Source organism: Pipra filicauda, unplaced genomic scaffold (genome assembly GCF_003945595.2).
Source record: "Pipra filicauda isolate LSUMZ 115617 unplaced genomic scaffold, ASM394559v2 scaffold205_size1947385_pilon, whole genome shotgun sequence".
Lineage (NCBI taxonomy): Eukaryota > Metazoa > Chordata > Aves > Passeriformes > Pipridae > Pipra > Pipra filicauda.
The window spans coordinates 1,893,655-1,914,709 of NW_024104316.1; the positions used below are offsets into that span (position 1 = coordinate 1,893,655).

Below are 21,055 nucleotides of genomic sequence, written 5' to 3' on the forward strand. Positions count from 1 at the left end.
GACAGGCTTTAAACACCAAAGAAAGGGTAAACACCCAAGCTGCTGTGCAGTACGTCCAAAGGGGATGCTGGAAGATGTTTTGATAAATATTTGCTGTGTAAGGATGTATCTGAAGGCTGTGCATGCACACATGTACTCACCACCTTGCTGGGGACTGTCCTACAACTGAGGTTGTTTTTCCCCACACTGTCCAGGGCAGAGGTACATCACAGTGCCATTAATCTTTGTGCTGCATTGTTTGTGACCCAAACATTTGGTGCTACCCTGCAGCTGCTTCCTGAGAGAGCCTTCCAGGTACCCTGTTCCCACGTTGCTCTGTCAGCAGGATGGGCTCCAGCACCACTGCCAGGACTCACACAGCAGCTCAGCCCAGGGCTGGCAGGAGGGTCAGCCCAAGACCACTGTTCCCATCTGTCCTAGAGGCTTACAAAATGCAGACAAATAACATATTAAACCAAGATTTTTTTTTTTTTTAAACCAGTTAAAGCTCTGCCAACATTTGAATACAGACTTGTGATGTCGAGTGGAATTGTTTCTGCAGCACTGATCCTGCACTGCCAAATCCACACAAAGATCAGCAAATACGACTTTCAGTGCTAATATAAGAAATTGGGATGGTTCTTCAGCAGCACAGGCCACTTGAGCAGGCACAAGACATGGGCCCAGAAGTAGCATTTCCCAGGATTTGCCCGACCCTCCCAGGCAGGCAGCTGAGTATGAACTGACCCCAAGCCCCTCACTGCAGGTTTGGGACCAGGCTGTACAACAGCACTGGGTCACCTCTATGATATCATTCCTTCTGATATTCAGACCGTGTTAAATACTAGCAGACATTTCAAGGGCTATTCTTACGAAGCAGAGGGGCTGAGGTGAGATGATGAAGATGCAGTTGGTGTGTTTGGTGATGCAATGGGGGAACAGCGCTGGGATGGCCTCGGAGGAGAGAGACCCTTTGGATGCACAGCTTTGCAAATCCCACCAGCCTCACAGCCAGAGATGGATCACAGGGCAAAGACCAGAGGGAGGTTGTAACACTCAGCTGGGCAAGTGCACAGCTGTTGGGATGTCCCTGGCTGCTGAGAACAGGAACAAGCACGTGCACAAGTGAAACAGCTCTTCAGAGAAGAGGGGAAGTCATACACCCACACCCCACCATCCACAGCTTATCTGCTCAACAGCAACCTCCTTCTCATGAGATTTATGTTCCACAAGTGGAGGACAGGAGCACACCCATGGTGACAAACAGGACTTCAGTGGTTTCCCAAGTAAGTAGCCTGCTGGGAGTTTCTGCAACAAGAAAAATGCCTGAGAAGAACAGACTTCATTTCTCCCCCGACTTGTTTTTCAGCAAGGACAGAGAACTGCTCTCAACCTGAACAAGCTGCCAGAGCGTATCAGGACACACGACAGCAGAGGGATTGGCTTTATCCCGCTGCTCACTTTGCCACCCTGTGGACTGTCACTGCTGCACAACCCGCCTGCTCTCGGGGAATCCCACACAAAAAGCCTCAGGTTGCACAGGATTGCACCTGACCTGACCAGGTACAGCTCTGCAGCAGAGCTGCTCTAGCACACCTCCGTGTAGCTGTGCTCACGAGTGTGCAGAGGAGCTAAACCAGCAGCAGAACGACACAGCTTCAAGTGTGAGCCAAGACAAACCCAGCCTCCTAAACCCACAGCCTCAAGGCCCCTTCTGTTCTCTGCAGATTCCATCCCGGCACAGGGCACAGAAGTTACTCCCAGAAAACCTCTCTGGAATTCCTATGCTCTTTCAGTAGCTTTGCTCTGGAAGATTCAAGGCTCATTTTTTTCTGGTGTCTGACCTGGATTCCCTCCCCTTCAGGCTCGTGCTGTCACCCACAGCTGGCATTGCAGGCTGTATCCCCTTCCTTGCCATCCCTCCTTACATACCTCACTGTTTGCATTGCCATCCCTCCAGGCTGAGCTGACACAGTTCCTTCCACACCTCAGCCATCCCTGCTTGCTCCCAGCCTGTCTCAGGCAAAGCAGAGGCCTCCATTGGTTGGGGATTAGTGGCAGGGGTTAGGGCCACCTCGGACTCCCAGCTCCATGTAACACCAGGCTGGCTGGCTCAGTGACTGGTGTTCAGAGCCCTCAGCCAGGCACTGCTCTCTCACATCCTGGTGCTCCTGCCCGGGTGCACCGCTGGCAGCTGCCTCTGCAGGATTATACAGCATTTTCTTCCACATTACGCGTCCTCTGCTGCACTCACAGCTTCCCTCCACCCAGTGGCAGAGGTCATGCCTTTCACTGAGCCATTAAGGAAACACTCAGAGGCCCAGGAGCCTCACTGCACCCCTCCAGTGGCATTAGCTACACATCACTAGTTTTCCAACTAATTTTAAACCAATCTGCCTGCTCATGGGAGCAGCAAAAGCCTCAGGACAACAACAGATGTTTTGCTGTCAGATTAGAGATTTTGCAAGTAATCCAGCACTATGTGCTTGCTGCCTAAACCATACCCAGTTTATTCCTAGCTGCCAGGAAATCCCCTCTCCTGCCAATATTGGGCACAGGCACAGCTCAGTTATGTGGGCGCTTTGCCAAGACACCTGAGTGATTGTTTGCTACACCCTGAATGGAAAAAAACCCCCAAAACCAAAACTCCATCATCCACAAAACATTTGTGGGATCCCCCCAGTGCAGTGGCTCAGGATGCAGCTGCAGTGAGAGCTGTCACCTGGAACCCACCCTGTGCCTACCAAAGGGCACAGGGACACAGCCTGAGGGCAAACAACTCTGGGGATGCCTTTGTTCAGCAACTTCGACTTCCAGAGTGGCATCTGAACAGTCAGAGCACCAGCAAGGCAAGAAAGAGGGGGCATCGCCTCCAAGAACATCCTCAAAAGGTTATGCAGGATATACCTGAATTAACAAAACTCACCTCATCTCAAATTACTTAATTCTAAATATTTAAAGAGTATTTTACCACTGTCCTACCCATCTTCCAAGTCTCCAGCAAACTGAAGATGTGGCAGGAAATCAACTCAGTAATAGAGCTGGAAAAGGAATTGCTCAAAGCAAAAAACACCACTAGGATTAAGCTCCCTACCACAGGAAACACCAACAAACCATGTCTAACATCAGCCTGAAGTGGCAAGATCAAGCAGTTACAACTGCTTGTACCAACTCATGCATGTCAGCCCTGATGAGACACTCCTAAATAAACTGCCCTGCCAAGTGCAGGCAACACTGAGGAAAAGCATTCCAAGTTCCATGAGTGGCAGCTGTTCCTGGACAGCACATTTCAAGCCAAGTTAAAACCCTGGGCCAAGACAGTGTGTTGCAACTCCACCAGCAGTCACATACAGAGCTCAAGAGGTCAAAATTTCCAAATACCTGTGGAATTTCCTGCCCGTGGCCATTCGTGTCAGCCACTGTCAGTGAGCAAACACAAGCTACCCAAGGCACTGCTGAAGGCTGCTGGAGAACACAGGCAAGGAACTGAGTTTAAGGCTCTGCAAGCATCTTTGCCCCTCATATCCTAACTCATAATTTTTCATGACAAAACAAGGCAAGAGCACATCCTGTGCTTTGCACAGGTAGTCTTCCAATTGCTGTAGGGTGTATACAAACGTGGATATAAATGCCTGCAAATTTTATTGGAATCATAGCCCTTAACCATATCAGAAATGAAAGGGGACACAATGAAATAATACCGGAGAGACACAGTGGAATGAGGATGCAAAGTTGAATACAGGTATTAGACTGCTTCAACTTTGCATCCAAAAGGAGTGAAGTTTACACCTTGCATAATGTTTTGCTACACAGACCTGAACACGCTCTTCTCCCATTATTTGGCAGTGGGGGTGGAGGGGGGTAGGGAGGAGAATTAAACCTTGAGTTTAAACTATTTGAATTTGGCAACGTGACATTTAGTCTGCAGCTCCACTGAGGTAATTGCTTATCCAGGTCACTGTCTTACAGTCCTCCACTTTGTCCAACAAGGAGATTGCACAACACATCCTTCATAGGAAAATATTTACAAAGAAAATTAAAAATACGGTCGAAGCAATTTAACAATGGATTTTCCCTAAAAATCCGCTAATGCATATCTAGCAAAAAATTTTTTTTTTTTGAGATCCTACACTCAGTGTAATTAAAATAGCATTTGAAACATTCCAACAGGAATCACGTTGCACAGAAGAAGCAATTTGCTTCTCTAACATTTTTGCACACCCAGCCTGTGCATTTAGTGCACAAGTTCACAACGCCAAGCCTCTACACAGGTACCTAATAAATGCTGTGGAACAAAGTTCTTTGGAATGAGGACAAGCATTTTAGTCTCTAGGCTGTAACGACGTAAGGCTTCTTTGCAGCTTTATTTGCTTGGCCAGTGAAAGCCAGAGGAAGTGCCTTCCACATCTGGTTTGGAGTTGGTATCGGATTGTCTCAGGTGCCCACTGCAGTTTCAAGACAAGCAGATCGGTGACAAATCAGTTCTGGGTCACTCCAGGCCCTTCTGGAAGGAGGGATGCAAAGAATGTCTTGAAAAACACCCATGCTGTGCTCATAAGTGAAGGATTAGCCTGCTGCAGTTCTTGTAAAGCCTGTCCCTCATCGGGAGGTGCCTCGGATGCATCTGCTCTGCCTGCATTTCCTCCCTGCCAAAGTAAAGGATATTTGGTAAATGAGAGTTTCAGAAACACATTACAAGAATCAGGGATCCAACAGCAGGTTTTGTTGCCCAAGTGTCACTGTCCGAATATAAAATCTTCTAAGTATCCCCAGACACAAAGTCAAAAAACCAAGATGCACACTGGTTAACCCTCACTGTGTGTCCAAAAACACTGTCTAGGACAGACATGCAGCACCAGATCAGGTGAATTATGTATTTACAGCCAACTAACTTTCACTGACATCAACCAGAAGCGTCGGCTCGAAATGCAAGACTCACAAACTGTTTGCAGACCCAAATCCTAAAGAGGTGTAGTCTGAACCCTGTCCTCAGTTACAGACTGTGACAGACCACTCTCCATTACAACTTCCTGAAGGATAGAAGCAACTAAAAGATAACATTCAGTCTGAAGTATTTTGTAGAACAAAGGAATGAATATACTACACCAGTGGAGGACTCAGTTGCAAATTATTCCCCCATGGAAGACAGTTTCTTATAAAAGTTTAGAGGGAAGTTTTTGCTACATATAATAAATAAACCAAAAGTGAAACCTGACAGGGTTTCATTCCTATGGTTTAAAAATACAGCAAGACAATACCTCTAAGTTATTGTTCTGGTCCTGGTTTGGAGCAGCTTGAGGAGGAACATTGCCTGGGAAGGGCTGAACTGGTCTTCGCCTAAATGGGAACCATCCAGCGTGGTGCCTGGGGAAGGCAACAGATTTTAATTAACGTTGTTTCAACATTACTCCCTCCTGTTACACCAACAGCTCCACATCTGACTGCTCACAGCTGCTGACAACAAGTTCAGCATATTAAGGTCTTTCAGCCCTGACCCATTTTAGTACTTTCAAAGCCTCCAGTTCGCAGCAAACCATGGGGTTGGAGGGGAAGGGGAGCATCTGCTCCCATTCCAAGCAAGCAGCACTACATCCAGATTTGCACCCAGCATTCTGCTGGAGGTACAAAGAGCCTGCTTGATTACCATGTTTGTACAACCCCGGGTAACTTCTCTGTACTCACCCTAAAAAAAGGGCATGACAAAGAATATAGAAAACCAGCACTACCTCACAAAAAGTACAGACCTCGTTAGAAGGTCTGTGTCCCTACAGCACCTGCACCTTGTAACCCACAAGATAAGCTGTTCCAAGTTACACCTCAGAAATATCAACAGTAAAATTTAGAGACTTAATGAAACAATTAACCTTCACTCTCCAAGTCTGCATAGATGTTGCAAGACCTGCTCCAGTTTTAACTCCTACACCTACCAACAGGAATTCAGAGGCCTACACCATTTGCTTTACTGGTGATCAGAGAATTTTAGAGGACAGATTATCTTTCTCAGACAAGACATCCCAAGCATGGCAGCTGAGGGCCCACTCATTATTGTGGGTTTTTCCCCCCACAGAGGGGTTCAAAGGCATTTCAGGACACTGCATTCAGTTCAGTCTGATCTGCTCTCCAGAGAGGCAACACACAACAGAAAAACCCACATCAGTGCGTGACTGAAACAGCAGGTGTGAGACCCTCTTCCCAGACTTCAATGACTTTTTTCCCAACAAACAACTGTCATTTTCTACACTGAACCTACAGGTCTGTCTGTTCTACACTGCCAAGTTGCTGGGGCTTTATACTGGGAGCTACTTTGGTTTTAAGTAGTTTCTCTAAAATAGAAAGCCAGCCACCCCAGAAGCATCAGTACCAAACCCCAGGGAGATCACCTGCTATCAGCAACATTCTTCATTTAATCCAGGCATAGGCACACTTATATTTTTGCTAAATACTGAGTTATACCACGACAGAGGAGTGGTTGGCCCTTTCCAGGTACAAGTGGTGAGGCAGCTGAGTGCAGCACTGAGCTCAGTACTTCAGTGGAACACTTCTGAAAAGTAAATATTCATCCCATATACTTACAGATACATCAGAAAGGTGCCGCCCATAACCAGGAGGAGTCTGCTGATACTGGAGTAGAAATAGACCATGTTGACAAAAACATATAACAGTGTTGCTGAGTAGAGCCAGTCCAGCCAGTCCCGATTGCCACCCTCCTCCTCCTCCTCCACGAGGGGACCCCCTTGGGCATTCATCCGCAGGTTCTGGTTGGCCACTGCGTTAACCTGGGCAGCAGCATTCTGGTTCCCAGGCTGGTTCTGTGCAGGAAACGGGTCTGGGAGAGGAGCTGGAGGTGTCACTGGTGCCACTGGTATCTCCTGAGAACGCTGTGCATGGGATGGGTCACCAGATGCAGCAGTAGAAGCCAAGCTGGAACCAGAGAGCAGAGTACAGAACGAGGCTTAGTCAAATCTTTTCACACTTAACACAGGCACTGAAAAAATCTGTCTGTCTTTAAGAAGAGCCATCCCATGCCAGCAGAAAGCATCAAGTTTAAAGGCTACAGGAGGGTTAAAAAGTTTTAGTTCTACCCATTAGAGCTGTACAGTGACCTCAGCCAGTCAAACCAGGTACACTCCCATACATGAATAACATCGATATTTCACAAAAAAATTTAGAGCAATCTGCCTAAAAGCCTTCTGCCAGTCTCAGCTTGACCTCTGTCACCAATCTCCAGTCAAAGCAGCTGCGTGCTACTTTGAGCAGTCAAAAAAAGAGCTAAGGCTCATCAGCAGGATTACATTTTCTCTGGAGACTCCTGCCCTCCTGATCAGAGATCTGCAGGGGGCGAGACTCAGAATCAGTGGCCTGAACAGCAACAGAGACCACATGGCAGTTAGAGGTGCATTCCCTCAACATTCACCACGAGTTCCAATGAAAAAGAGTCTCCAAACACCATCAGAAGAGGAAGAACTGCCAGGAGCTCTCAACTTCTTCTATTACGGTTTCTACTTCCTACTGGTAGCTTGGGACAGAACACTTACTATTGCATGTAGTACTGCCTTGCATAGATCTGCTGGAACCACGACATCTGAAGCATGCTGTAGGTTGTGTAAGCAGAGAAGCCAGGAGCCACACTCTGGAAGGGATGCCGAGTTGTTTCCAGCCTTGGTCAAAATTTGAACACATTCATTAGCAAACACTGGACAAACAGCAAGAGTAATTTATTACAGAACAATGTAAACAGGTTCTGCCATTCTGTGCATTGAGATGGAAAACTGATTCTTCCTTCTAGAATATTAGAGACGCATCTTTACCCATGTGAATAAAAGGAAGATTTTCAACTAACAGAGCAGTGCATTTTCCTTTAGATGCCACATCCCTTGGGTGTGTTCAAGGCGAGGTTGGACAGGGCTCTGAGCAACCTGATCTAGTTGAAGGTGCCCCTCATGACATGAGGTTTGCCTTTAAAGGTCCCTTCCAACCCCAATTATTCTATGTCCTCTAAAGCTTTTATATATAGCCTCATATTTGGCCCATGTTCTATGAACATTAAGGCGGTACGTCTGGCATAAGGAGCTGGTATCCAAACACAAACACAACATTTTAAATCTTACTTATGTACATAAAAATGTACTTACCCATTACTGGCTTCTGCTGAAGACTGGTCACCTGAAGAGCAATTCAATCTTCCACCATTTGAGGAAGATACAGATGGTTCCTGACTGGCTTCTGGTGACGACTTGGGCTGATCAGCTTTAACCTAGAGACAGCAGTGCAACCAGTGAGGTTCACTCAGGACACCACACACACCTTATGCAAAAAGGTTACATCACCCAGAATATGTTCTTTTTTTAACACTGCTAACCCAGCTCACACACTTAGGCCTGCACGGCACCACTCAGCGCTGACACTGCTTTTGGGCACCATGCCACAAGCACCTCCAACAGTACTTTAAAGTTCCTTAAAAAAAAAAATGACTGGGATGCAAAATTGACTTGATGTTACTCTTCCCTTTCACCAGATCTACACTGTATTTATTACTTCTCATGCACACATTCACTGCCCATCTGGTTATAAAAATGTAATCAGAGGGAACAGAGGAAACTGCACACAAGGCAGTTTGGCTTTTTATTATGGCAAGTTTGTACTTGCATGCACCACCTGCTGTACACAGAGTTCAAGAGCTGTTCTGTGGTGATAAATCTGTATAATATCCAGCCAAAGTTGGCTCACCTCTAGCAACCACCAGGTACAGGTAGGGTAAGCTCAAATTGCCTATAATGGGCAACAGGAACACACCTCTAGAAACATTTGCCCACCCACTTCAAAGTAAGGACTGGGTTTGGCCATTTGCACTTGAAAACAGTAAGTACTAAGTTCAAGCTCTAAGGTTCAGCCTGTAGAGAGGAAGCCAAAGATGAGTCATTAATGAGAGCAGTTAAAGAGCTCTCAGCTTTCTTCCTTCCCCATACAGATCAGAACCACTTCCCCAACTTCTGTGTGTTCTGCCCACAAGCTCAGTCTAAGAGAGCCTGGAACATGACAAATCATATTCTATTTACCATTAAAAATGAATTTACCAGAAAGCATTTCTCCCCTGAGCAGCGTGTTACAACTAGATGATAGTTCTCATATTTCTTAACAGACGTCATGAGAATCTTTACTGATGAATTGTAGAGTCAATTTTTTTTACTCAGCTTAATCCAAATACATTCTCACATTCCTAAACAAAGTATCACAAACTAACACTGCTGCTACATTAACAGGGAAAACCTGCAGTACCAGGAACTTTAAAATGGCCATTCAACACTTCTCATTTTCAGTTAGAACCCCAAGATTCAGAGCACCTTGTTAACTTAGCTTAAGTACCTCCGATTTGGTTTCTTGCACATTTGCAGGAGTCTTGAATTTGTACACCAAATGAAGAGCATGCAATTCCTCATGCTAAAAATGTAAGGGAAAACATGTTAAAAAAAATCACTTCTCTTGATATATTTCAGCACATGGCAAAAGATATTTTTTATACCTTTGGCAGCAGTTCTCTCAGACAGTGATGATCAAGCAGCAGTTTCCCAGAATAAATCAGCTTTTGGTCGTCTTCAGGCTTTGAAGAAAGAAAACAAAGAGTAGGATGACTTCTCTGCCAAGCACACACAAGAACTACTGACACAACTTACAGCCAGACAAGAGGCATGGAGCTGGGAGCACCCCACACATTAAGGGGCAGAGGGAATTGTTCACTTTAGCTGAATTTAGATGTGCACAACTGAACACCCAAGTGTGACATTACTTGAGTGACGTCTAAATTACTTGAGTGAGGTCTAAACCAGCAGGAGGATATAAAGCCCCTTTGGCAAAGGACTTGGTTACGTGCCATCTCTTTTACAATCCTGACAAAAACATTTGTGTTTCCCAGAAACAGGTTTGGAGTTCCCTCCAATCTGATCAGCACGAGAGCTGTAAATCTGTTACAGCCCATCCAATGAGTCCCAGGAGCTCTCCACCTGGAGCTGTCCCCCTGCAGCACAGCAGTCCCAGAGCCCGTTTCTGGGCAGTCACCTCACTCCCTGGAGAGCAGGGCAAAAGCACGAGGCGGTCACACCTTCTCCCAGGCAACAAGCACCAGGACAGGGGGAAACGGCCTTAGGCTCGCCAGAGCAGGCTCAGGATGTTACGAAATATTTCTTCACTGAAGGAGTGGTTAAGCATTGGAACGGGCTGTCCAGGGAGGGGGTAGAGTCACAGTCCCTGGGAGTCTTCAAAAAATGAGCAGACATAGCACTGCACAACATGGGTTAGCGGGCACGGTGGTGTTTGGCCAAAGGTCGGACTTGACGATCTTGGAGGTCTTTTCCAACCTCTCTGACCCCGTGAAGAGCACACCCCTCCTGCGGGGACGCCTCCCGTGGGAGCAGCGGGTCACGGGGCGCAGCTGCTCCAGCAGCTCTCACGTGTCAGCCCTCGAGTCCTGCGGCTCAGGGGGCAGCGACACTTCTGCATTTCAACCCCGCACAGCCGCCCAAGCCCCGTCCCGCCGCTGTGCCCCCCGCTCGGCGGGTACAGCCTCCAAACCCCGCCGGAGGAGCCTCCGCGCTCGCTGCTCCCGGTGGGTGCGGCGCTCACCGGCACAGCCCGGTGCCTCCCGCCGGCGATGACGTCTCCAAACACCCGCAGGACACGCCGTCCCGGGAGGGCGGTTAATGATTAACCGCGGCCGAGCCACAGATCGAGTCCCAAAATAACCCGAGGCTGATGCAACCGGGACCGGGACACCCCGGGGCGGGGGGGGTTCAGGTGCCAGGACCGGGACACCCTGGGACGGGGGGGCGGACAGGGGACAGCCCCAGGAGCCCCACAGGAGTCCCACGGGGGCTCTCGTCGCTGTCCCGCGGGGACCCGGTACCCCCGCCCGGCGGGGCTGCGAGAAGGGGAAGGCGGGGCAGGGGGGTGTCGCACTCACCGGCGCGTCGGGCAGGAGCTGGCGCAGCTCGGTCTTGAGGCGGCGCACGGTCCAGGCGGGCGCGGCGCGGAGCCGCAGGTCGTCGTGCCGCCCCGAGGGGCTCCGCACCAGCAGCACCAGCGGCTCCTCCATGACGAGGACGGGACAGAACGGGCGGCGGCGGCGTTTTCCCTCCGGGAAGGCTTTTATAGGGGCCCGCCCCGCTGCAGGGCCGCGGTGGCTGCACCTGATTCGACGCGGCGGGCGAGGGGGCGGGGACTTCCACGTGGGCCAATGGGACGGGGCCCCGCGTGCTTCGCCGCGAGGAGGCGGGAGCGCTGATTGGGCGGTGCCGGGCGAGGGGCGGGGCTACAGCGTCACCATGGGGACCGTGCTCCGCCCGCCCGGGCCGTAAGGGGATGGCGGCCATGCAGGGACTGTGCTGGTGTCTCCGCTGTCCCTTCTGTGCCCACTGTCCTCCTGCCCTCCACAACGTCAGCCCCAGCAGCAACACTGTTTTTAGGGACCCCCTGGCTCCGCTCCTCCCTCTCCCCTCCGCCCGTCGGGGCAGCACAGCTCTGTGGGGCCCTGGCAGGTGCTGCACCTTGCCCGGTCCAGGTGAAACATCCCCTTTTTCACCCTGTGGTTGTTTTATCAGATCTGCGCAGCTGCCTCAGCGGGTTTGCTGCTGACTCTGCGGGGACAGGACACGCCGCGCTCCTGCGCGGGGCCAAAAGGAGTGTGCAGTTATTATTTTTCATAATTCATGAAATTTTTACTGACAAAAAAAAAATAAAAAGACGTGAAAATGTGGACCAGGAGCTTCTGAGTCGTCCTCCTCGCGCCCATCTTCCTTTGAGATGCGACCAAGCATCGGGAAAACCAGTGGTAATGATCCCGGTGCACCAGGAGGGGGTTTTCGCGTCCTTTGAAACCAAACCGTAGGGGTGCGAGAAGCAGTTTTATCTCTCGGCACCAGGTATTTATTTACTCTGCGTGTTTCGGGAGCTGCTCACTGTTCCTTGGCAGCCAGACCTGTTGCCCGAAGGCACGGATGAGTCCGCAGCCAGCACCGGGTTTTGCAGCCAGAGAAGACACGGGGGTGCATCATCATCCCGGGGAAGAGCTGAGCCACGGGGCACTGCCGCCGAGAAAGCAAAATCATAAAGAGATGAGCTGAGCCTGGGTCTGGTCCGACGAACCCTCCACGGCTGCCAGGGTACATCCTTGTGAGGGTGGACAACGCCATCGGAGCCCATTCCTCTGTTACATCCCACAGGCAGCACTGAGGCTGTGCTCCTGCCTGCTCTGCCCTCTCTGTGCTCCTCTTGCTCCTTTGGCACAGGCTATGATTCCTGACCCCCAGCTCCTAATGGCAATGGAAGAGGGAAAGAAAGGCAAACGCAGTGTCCAGGGCCACCCTTGACGATGTCCCCCAATAGCATCAAGGTGACTTTTCTGCTCACTTGGTTGTAGCCTTTGCTTGGAGTACCCAGAGGGCTCCTGTGGATGGCAAGGACAGGGTAAGGCTGTGGAGATGTCAGAGTAAAACCAGGATCTCAGGCTCTGAGTGTGTGTTTTGCTGGGACTCCCTGTGCAGTTACTGGCCAATGGACCAGGTGAGCCACTGTAGCCACAACCAATCTGCCACGAGCTCAGGCTCCTGTGTTTCTCCCCCCTGTCACAGGCAGCAGGGGCAGAGCTCACCTGAGCTGCCCACTGCCCATCCCCTGCCCGAGCCATTGCTGGGAAAATTGCCCATTCACAGGAATGTGCTGGACAAACTTACCTGAACCCAGTGCTGACCTGGCTTGGAGCAGGGGCTGGAGGAACCACCTGCCTGAGTGCTAAACCTCTGCAGCCCCACTCCAAGCCTGGGGGTGCTAAGCCCCCTGGAGAGTCAGGCCCTCACTGCCCTCACCCAGAGCAGCCAAGAACTGGTGGATTTGGAGTCAGTGGACACGTCTGGACATTTGGTACCACATGCTCCAGTTCCAGAGACTGATTCAGAGCTCCTAGGACTGAAGCAAAACAAATGCCTGCCCTGATACTGTCTGCTTAGCTTAACTCTCTCTGTGGCAGCAGATTTGGAGCCATGCCACAAAACAGAAGGTGTGACCAGCACGTCACCCCACGGTCCTGCTGAACAATTAACCCTGATTTACCAAAATTGGAGATGAAGAGCTGCAAGCTTCTTTTGTCACCAGTGCCTGCGTAAATATTAACTCCGTTGTAAATCAGGATTATCTCTCTGACCTCAGCACAATTACTCTGTTTAAAAGCCGGGGTCTGATGCAATTTTGTGCCATCCAAAGGTTGCTCCGTGGGCTGGGATAGAGTGAGGGTCAAAGGGGGGTGTGATCCAGACAAGCCAGGCTGATTCTTTGGACTCATTTCAATTATTTCATTCTGTTGGAAGTCCTGTGCTCATTAGGTGTCTGGCTTTAAAAAACATTTCATGGCGCTTCTGTCATGGCCCCTTTGGCTCCAAGATTCCTTGGAGACCATGAACAAGACTTTGGTCTGGATCAGTGCTGGTGACCCCGGTGCCGGCAGCTCTCAGTGCGCTCCAGCTCCTCTGTGGGGTCTGCAGGGAAGGGGCTGCCTGCCTGTCCCTGGATGTTTCGGTGCCTGAGCAGGGACAGTTCTGCTGGAGCCACATCCTGAGGGTACCTGTGGACACAGCCCAGCAGCACTGAGGAGGTGTGCTCTGGCTACATGTCCTGGCAGCCTGGTGCTGGGATGGGCACAGCGAGGCTTTGCCGCACACCCGGTGAACTCGAGCATTTCTCGTCCTCTCACTCGGTTGTTCCACCACTCAGTAAAGCAACTCATCCCCAAAACAGTGAACCTTCCCTGGCCTGTGCTGCTCCAGGGCGGCACAAAACGCTCCTGCCAGACAGGGGAGAAAAACTGGAGGGCATCTTTAACCAGCAGGTGGGAAATGAAGGGCACAGCTGGAAACTGTCCTCTGCTACCAGAGGTGCCTCTGCCAAAGGCCACCAAAACGGTGGCACAGGGAGCAGCAACGCTGGGTCGGTGGGAGAGGCAGGGCCCTCTGCCAGCGTGGGGAAACACCGGGATACCCCCAGGCGGGGCCAAGGCTTCCACCGGTGACACTCGTGGGGATGCAGTGGGGGTGCTGACATGCTGTTGGCTTCACTTTGCCGCTAATGAGGTTCTTGATAGCGATGGGACGCCTGGGATTACCGGCGCGGTGCCCGGTGCCGTCCCAGCGCGGCGGCGTCCCGCTGGCAAGCGGAGCAGTGCCCAGGCCGGGCGGGGCCGGGGTGTCGGGGATGGGGCCGGGGACGGGGATGGGGCCGGGGACGGGGATGGGGACGGGGACGGGGCTGGGGACAGGGACGGGCTGGGGACAGGGACGGGCTGGGGACAGGGACGGGGGTCCTGCCGCCCGCCCGCTCCCGCCCCCGTTACCACGGCGACGTTGTCAGGAGCCCTCGGGCCACGCCCCCCGCGCGGTCCCGGCCAATGGCGCGGCGGGGCCCGGCCGGCCCGCCGGTGACGTCATGGCCGGTGAAAATCCCCCGTGGCCGCGGGAGCGGCGGTGGCGGCGCGGCCCCGCGGCCCGGCCCGGCCCGCACCATGGCCAAGCACCACCGCACGCCCGCGCGCTCCGCCGAGCCCGTCATCGAGGTCAAGAGCAAGGTAAGCGCCCGCCGGGCACGGCGCCGGTGATGCCGATGTCGGTGCCGGTTCCGCCGGGTCGCCACCGGGCGCCGTCGCCCCCGCGCCGGGCGGCACACGTGGGGCGGGCACCGCGCACCGGGGAGCGGCGCGGCAGCCAGGCCGTGCGGGCGCTCCGCTCCGCTGCGCTGCGGCGGCGCTGCACGGAGCCTCCCCGAGCCCGGCCCGGCCCGGCGGGCGCGGCGTCCCGCCACCGTGCGCTCTGCGGGGCCGCGGGATCGCTCGGCGCGGCCGTGGGAGCGCCGCGGCGGAGCGCCCGCCAGATGCGCAGGGCGCCGGTGAGCCGCGCCGGCAGCTCCCGTGTGCGGAGTGGCCCCGCCGGTGCGGGTGCGCTGGGTGCGCGGTCACCCCGGGGACACACCTTGCCCAGATGTGCTCTCGCCCAGATGTGCGCGCTCGCCGAGGCGTGCACACCCCCCGGCTATGCCATCACACAGCTGGGCACCCCCAGCAAGGGGCGAGCCCCTGCTGTGCGTCCAGATGTGCACACCTGCATGGCTGTGCGCTCGCCCAGATGTGGTCTCCCGCAGACGTGTCTGCTCATCCAGATGTGCGCTCAGCCGGCACACCCTTGCCCAGATGCGTGCCCTCACCCAGATATGCATCCACCTGTGCCCACCAACCATCCCTGTGCTTACCCAGATGTTCGCACTCCATTTCTGAACCCTTATCCAGCTGTGCACTTGCCCAGCTGTGCCCTTGCCTGTCCGGGACCCCTGTCGGGGTGCAGCGTGCCCTTCTTCCCAGGGCATGGGGGCCGCCGCCTGCCCCAACAGCCGGGGTGTGACCCCCACGGGCAGCGCCATCCCCGCAGCGTTCCTCAGCCTGTTCTTAATTGGCTTCCCCCTCGTCGTGACGGAAGGAGGCTTTAATTAACGCTGTTGCTCACCAGGTGCTCCGGCAGTGCCCGTGTCGCAGGGAAGGGCCTCCCGGCAGCACAGAGCCTGCCGTGGCTGGTGGTGCGGCCGGAGGGTCCTTCCTCTGCCTCGGGGGCACCTCTCTCGCCCTGTCACTTCGATGTTTGGGCAGGAAAACGCCTTCGCTCCTTTTACTTTGTTTTTGGGACGAGCTCTGCCCGGCTGGTGCTGCTGCCTTGGTGCTGCTGGGCTCTGGAGCCGGCAGTGCCTGGCTCTGCCTGCCCTGGGGCAGCTCTGTGTGGTGCCCTGCCTTCATCAGTCCTGCCGGCCAGAGCCAACCCTGCCCAGCCTCACCCTCGTCCTCCTCTTCCTCCTCCTCCTCCACAGTTCGATGCTGAATTCCGCCGCTTCGCCATGAAACGCTCCGGCGCGGGCAGCTTCCAGGACTTTTACCGGCTGCTGCAGACGGTGCACCAGATCCCACGGGTGGACGTGCTCCTGGGTTACACAGACATCCATGGAGACCTCCTGCCCATCAACAACGACGACAACTATCACAAAGCCCTGTCCTCTGCCAACCCCCTCCTCAGGGTCATCATCCAGAAGAAGGGTAAGTGGGATGTGGAGAAGGGCGCTGGATCCGTTCTGCCCATCAGGAGAGATGAGCCACGTCCTGTGGCATCATATCTTCCAGCCACTGCTTTGGTGGATGGGTGCGGAGATGGTGGCGCTGGGAGGCTCCCAGAGCCCTGCCAGGGCTGTGGCACCCACGTGGGCTCTCCCTGGCAGCCGAGGGGCACCCACCCCAGCCCGGCCCCGTGTGACCCGGTGAGCAGAGGCAGATCCTTGCAATTCACCCCTTTGAAGTCATGGTTTCCAGCCAAGATTGCGTGGGCTCCCTGATAACACCCGTGTTGTTCCTATGAGCGCTATGCTGGGAGCCCCATCCAGTTCCCCGCCCTGAGGAGGCAACAGCCATCATTTTGGCAGAGCTCTCAGGGTGCCGCTGAATTTTAGGCGTCGGGAAGAGACTTGCTGCCTTCCTGGCAGCCCACGGGCTTGCCCTGACCTTAGTGGCATATTTCCAGAGAGCCACTTACTTGCACAGGTGCATGGAATTGCCCTGATAGCAGCGTCCTGTCGAGGATGGAAATCTCCCAGTGACAAACACTCTGGGTACTTCTCTTCACAGGGGAAATGAGCCCGTCCCCTTCCACTTGGTTTAGTAGCACCAGGGTTTTCTCTTTAGTAGCATCATCAGTCAGCAGTGCACAGAGCCGGAACCTGACCCAGAGCCCCAGTTTTCCTGCTCTGGTACAGCATCCACAGCAATTCCATGTTTCCAGCTCAGTGGTACAAAGTCTGTGGGTGAGGGGTGATGCCAATGGCCAGCCTTGGCTTGTGTGCCATTTTTTCTGGGCTTTTGCATCAGGGTGGTGTGGGATGCCCTGGACATGCATTTTCTCTGTGGCCACACAGTGTGGAGCCAGCAGCAGCAATCCAGGCTGCTGGAGCCCGTGTTGTGCTCAGGGGCTGTCACTGCCAGTGCCGAACCATCCCATTCCTGGAGCAATGCTTGGATCCAGGCTGTGGCACAGAGAGATGGAGCAGGGGTGGGTGTGCCAGGGCTGCTGTGGGAGCATTGCTCCTGCTCCCAGAGCCACCTTGTCTGCTGCTGGAAAAAGCCTGTGACTGACCATGCCAAGATGGCACAGTGTGGAGGGCAGGAGCCACAGCCCTGGCACTGTGGGCAGTGGGATAAGGAGGGCAAGGAGGCAACACCAGCAAGCCCCAACAGCCGGCTGTGCCTGCGGGAGAGGGGCCAAGGGGCCGGCAGCACCACGGGGAGGTGTGCAGAGAGGCCAGGAGCAAGCCCTGGGTGAGTCACAGCTGATTTAAAATGGATCCAGGTCATCCCAAGGCTGGGCTGTCGTTGAACCGGTCCGGGTCGCTGAGGAATGTGGCTGCAGAACCTCTCACAGTGCCGGGCACAGGGAGCTGTGCACACCTGTGTAGGTAGGTGTGCACCCATCAGTGGGCTCTGCAGCAGCCAGTCCTGCAGCAAGAGGGCAAAAAGCAAAGGTTGGGTTCCCCTCTGAACCATCACCCCATTGGGTGAAGCCATCCTGGCTGGGACGGTGGCACTAGTCCTCCTTGGCTGGGCCAAGGCTCATGGAAAGGGCAGGGGAGAGCCTGGGACATTGCCAGGGCCACCAGCAGGCTCGTCCTTGGCATGCTGGACCCGCCTGGCCCAGCCACTCTGTGCCCCTTGGAGAGTAGCTCGTGTGCTGAAATAGCTGTGGGAAAGCCTCCGCCGCCCTTCCCTGAGCTAAAAATATGCCAGGCTGTGTGTGCAGGAAGATATATATAAGCCAGGAGCCCTGGCAGGCTGGCTTGACTAGGGAGAAATCCCATGTCCCCTGGGCTTGGGGACATCCCCAGCACTCCTGAGGCTGGAGTGGGGTCTGGATGCTGGTGGGGGGCACTGTGGGGAATGTGCTGACCATGCAGCGTCCAGATCTGGACTCCCACATGGAAAGGGATGGGGAGAAACCAGAGGGGAACGAGGGGATGCTCCCCAGCTCTTGGTGGATGGAGCCAAGGAGGATGTGTTGGAGCTGGGCCCCACAGAGCAGCCCCAGGGCAGGGTCCAGGAGGAGCATCAAACCCTGTATGAAGGTGCATAAGAGACACTGGCATAAATCACAGTCTGGGATGTTCAGTGGCCCTGGGGATGCTGCAGCCCTGGGATGGATCTCCGGGAGCTGGGAAGTCTCTGACCTTGGGGATGGCAGGGTTCTATAGAACATGGTGGCAGCCATCCCCAGCCCATGCCAGTGATGGCCCTGCTGTAGTGAGGCCTGGGGACTCTGGTGGTGGCTCCCAGGGTTGGACTCGCTCTCAAGAGAGTTTGCTGCCACTGCAGCACTCCTCGTATGGGGGGTCCCCTCTCCCCAAAGCCAAACTGGGGCATGGCTGCAGCTCCCAGGCCATCAGGGCTGGCAGCTCTAGTGTTAAACTGCAGAGTTTGGCTTAAAGTGTGATTAAGGCTGAATCACTGCCTCGATCCCACTAATCCTGGCCTGTGTATGATGGGTAATCCCAGGAGATGGGCCCCAGCGGAGACAGGCTGCAGGGAAAGCCAGGGTGATGCTCTGGGGAGGAAAAGCCGGTGAGACCTGTGAGCGAGGCCCTTCTGCTGCCAGCTCCCCCAACACCTGGGGCCAAGGGCACACGGTCGCATCCCCAGGTGGCTGCGGTGTCTGACCTGTGTCCTCCCTTGCTCCCTACAGCAGAGTCTGATGCCAGTGTCTTCGCCTCCAACTCCCTGCAGCGGAAGAAGAAGGGGCTGCTGCGCCCCGCGCACTACCGGGCCAAGCCTCACCTCCTCATCGGGATGCCCCAGGACTTCCGCCAGATCTCCTCCATCATCGACGTGGACATCCTGCCCGAGACCCACCGCCGCGTGCGGCTCCACAAGCACGGCTCAGACAAGCCGCTGGGCTTCTACATCCGCGACGGCGTCAGCGTGCGCGTGGCCCCGCAGGGCGTCGAGAAGGTGCCCGGCATCTTCATCTCCCGCCTGGTGAAGGGCGGCCTGGCCGAGAGCACGGGGCTGCTGGCGGTGAGCGACGAGATCCTGGAGGTGAACGGCATCGACGTAGCCAGCAAGTCCCTGGACCAAGTGACGGACATGATGGTGGCCAACAGCCACAACCTCATCATCACTGTCAAGCCGGCCAACCAGCGCAACAACGTCATCCGCAGCAGCAAGGCCTCGGGCAGCTCCGGCATGTCCACGGACAGCACCCCCAGCCAGCAGACCCCCAGCCCGGCCTCGCAGTACCTGAGCAACTACAGCACGGCCGAGAGCGACGAGGAGGGCGACCTGGTCATCGAGAGCGACAGCGCCTCCCACTACATCCCTGGGGGCTGCCCCAACGGGGGCCCCGCGGACGGACCCCTCCAGCGCAGCCTGTCCCCCCACAGCTCGCGGGGCTCCCTGCAGTCCCTGGGCAGCCACGACGGCAGCCCCGGCCGGGGCAGCGGGCGGGAGGACGGCACCCTCCTCACCCTATAGCCGTGGGGTCCCGTGCCACTCGGCAGCCGGCTGGGCTTCTGCTCATCCCGGCTGGATGTGGACACCAGGGTGATGACGCGGCCGGTGTGGAGTGGGGCTGCCCACTGCCCTGTCCCACCACCTGCATCCCTGCGAGCCCTGCTGCGGCGCCTGCTCGCGCCGGGCACTGCCCCTCCGAGCCCCCTTGCTCCCCCTTCCAAGCAAGCAGGGATTTTTAATTGTTTTCTCGAAATATGCATCATCAATTAATATATTGCAATGGACAGTAAAACCTTTTCTAGAAAGCACCACGCCTGTCCCTGGTTCGTGTCACCGCAGGGAGGAGGGGACAGCAGGTGGGGACCCCAGCCCTGTGCACGTAGCAGTGCCTGGGAGAGGCAGCCTTGGCCTTGGCACACGCTGTGGCTTTGCTGCTGTGCTGGGTGGCCCCAGTGAGGCCCAGACACCTGGCCTGGCAGCAGTGCCCTGGCTGTCGCTCAGCCCTGCAAACACTGCTGGGGGTGGCACAGCTCAGTCCTCCTCCTCCAGCCCCAAGCTTGGGGTGGGGGGGCCATACCTGCCCCTCCTGGGGCTCCCAGCACCCTCAGTCCCTCTCCATCACCAAAGGGCCAAGCTGATGGTAGCTTTGGCCTTTGCTTTGCTATTGGCCTGGCTCAGCCCTGGTCTAGCACCTTCCTGCCTGCAGGAAGGGACAGACCAACACTGTGCTGCTGGGACCAGCTGGACCTGCAGTGGTGACAGTGACAGCTTCTCCTCCTGTCCTGGCTGGGAATGGGCCTGGGCAGATCATGGCTGGCCATCCCCATAGTCCTTCACCCCTCCTGCCCCAGCTCCTGCAGCATCAGCGTTCAGCCCCAACAACTGTGGCCCAACCTGACAGGGCCCCCAGCCATGTTTGCCAGCGAAGCAGCCCAGGCACAGCTCTGGCAGGGAGTGGGCATCTGAGGGCAGTGCTTTCCAGCCCATTTGCCCCAGCAGAACATGGGGAGCAAGACCCTTCATGGCACAAGGGCTCTCCCAGAGTAAACCCCATGGGAAGTGAGCCAGGTGCCCTGGCCTGGCTCCCCTGGGGTGATGGTGGGTGCACACCCTGGCTGGCAGCAGAGCCGGTCATCTCTGCAGGAAAGGAGGGCTGTGTCCCATTTGCTTTCCTGATTCTCAAAACTCAAACCACATGCAGTTCCCTGTGCTGCTGTAGCCAAAATCTTGCAGCAGCCACACAGGAGGAGAGCAGGCAGGGAGAGCAGCAAGAGCTGAGGACACACAGTGCACAGCCGGGCCCAGACAGACCTGAGAGCAGAGCTGACAGCAGGGCTGGTTAGCCCAGGCTTGTTTTGGGCAGGGAGGTGCCTCGGGGCTGTGCCCATGGCCCCGGTTGCTCCCATCCAGCCAGCTCAGCCTGGCTGTGGTGTTTGCCCTGAGGCAGCCCCAGGATCATGTGGGGTGATTTTCTGGTTGGCATCTCACCTCCTCCAGCCCTTGAGTGCCAAAAGTTTC

At 55.0% G+C, this 21,055-nt stretch overlaps 2 protein-coding genes and 1 long non-coding RNA gene across 4 annotated transcripts; 1 reads left to right on the forward strand and 2 right to left on the reverse strand.

Moving 5' to 3' along the window:
- Nucleotides 1-3,604: 3,604 nt before the first annotated feature.
- On the reverse strand, nucleotides 3,605-11,177 carry HERPUD1 (homocysteine inducible ER protein with ubiquitin like domain 1). The gene is made up of 8 exons (XM_027716275.2): nucleotides 10,934-11,177; nucleotides 9,500-9,577; nucleotides 9,343-9,417; nucleotides 8,112-8,233; nucleotides 7,515-7,637; nucleotides 6,553-6,900; nucleotides 5,238-5,343; nucleotides 3,605-4,625 (listed from the first exon to the last, which is right to left on the reverse strand). The coding sequence occupies exons 1-8, from the start codon at nucleotides 11,063-11,065 to the stop codon at nucleotides 4,458-4,460; spliced, it is 1,152 nt and encodes a 383-aa protein (XP_027572076.1). The 5' UTR covers nucleotides 11,066-11,177; the 3' UTR covers nucleotides 3,605-4,457.
- A 695-nt stretch (nucleotides 11,178-11,872) lies between these two features.
- LOC120323179 lies at nucleotides 11,873-14,240 on the reverse strand. The gene is made up of 2 exons (XR_005563401.1): nucleotides 13,078-14,240; nucleotides 11,873-12,415 (listed from the first exon to the last, which is right to left on the reverse strand). It is a non-coding gene; the product is annotated as an uncharacterized LOC120323179 (long non-coding RNA).
- Nucleotides 14,241-14,475: 235 nt separating this feature from the next.
- On the forward strand, nucleotides 14,476-19,845 carry PARD6A (par-6 family cell polarity regulator alpha). Of its 2 annotated transcripts, none has more exons than XM_027716276.2 (3): nucleotides 14,476-14,581; nucleotides 15,865-16,087; nucleotides 18,771-19,845. In XM_027716276.2, exons 1-3 carry the CDS (start codon nucleotides 14,519-14,521, stop codon nucleotides 19,556-19,558), a joined length of 1,074 nt encoding a protein of 357 aa, XP_027572077.1. In that variant the 5' UTR covers nucleotides 14,476-14,518; the 3' UTR covers nucleotides 19,559-19,845. The 2 variants fall into 2 exon arrangements, with proteins under 2 accessions (XP_027572077.1, XP_027572078.1); XM_027716277.2 differs by having other exon boundaries at nucleotides 18,774-19,845.
- Nucleotides 19,846-21,055: the final 1,210 nt, after the last annotated feature.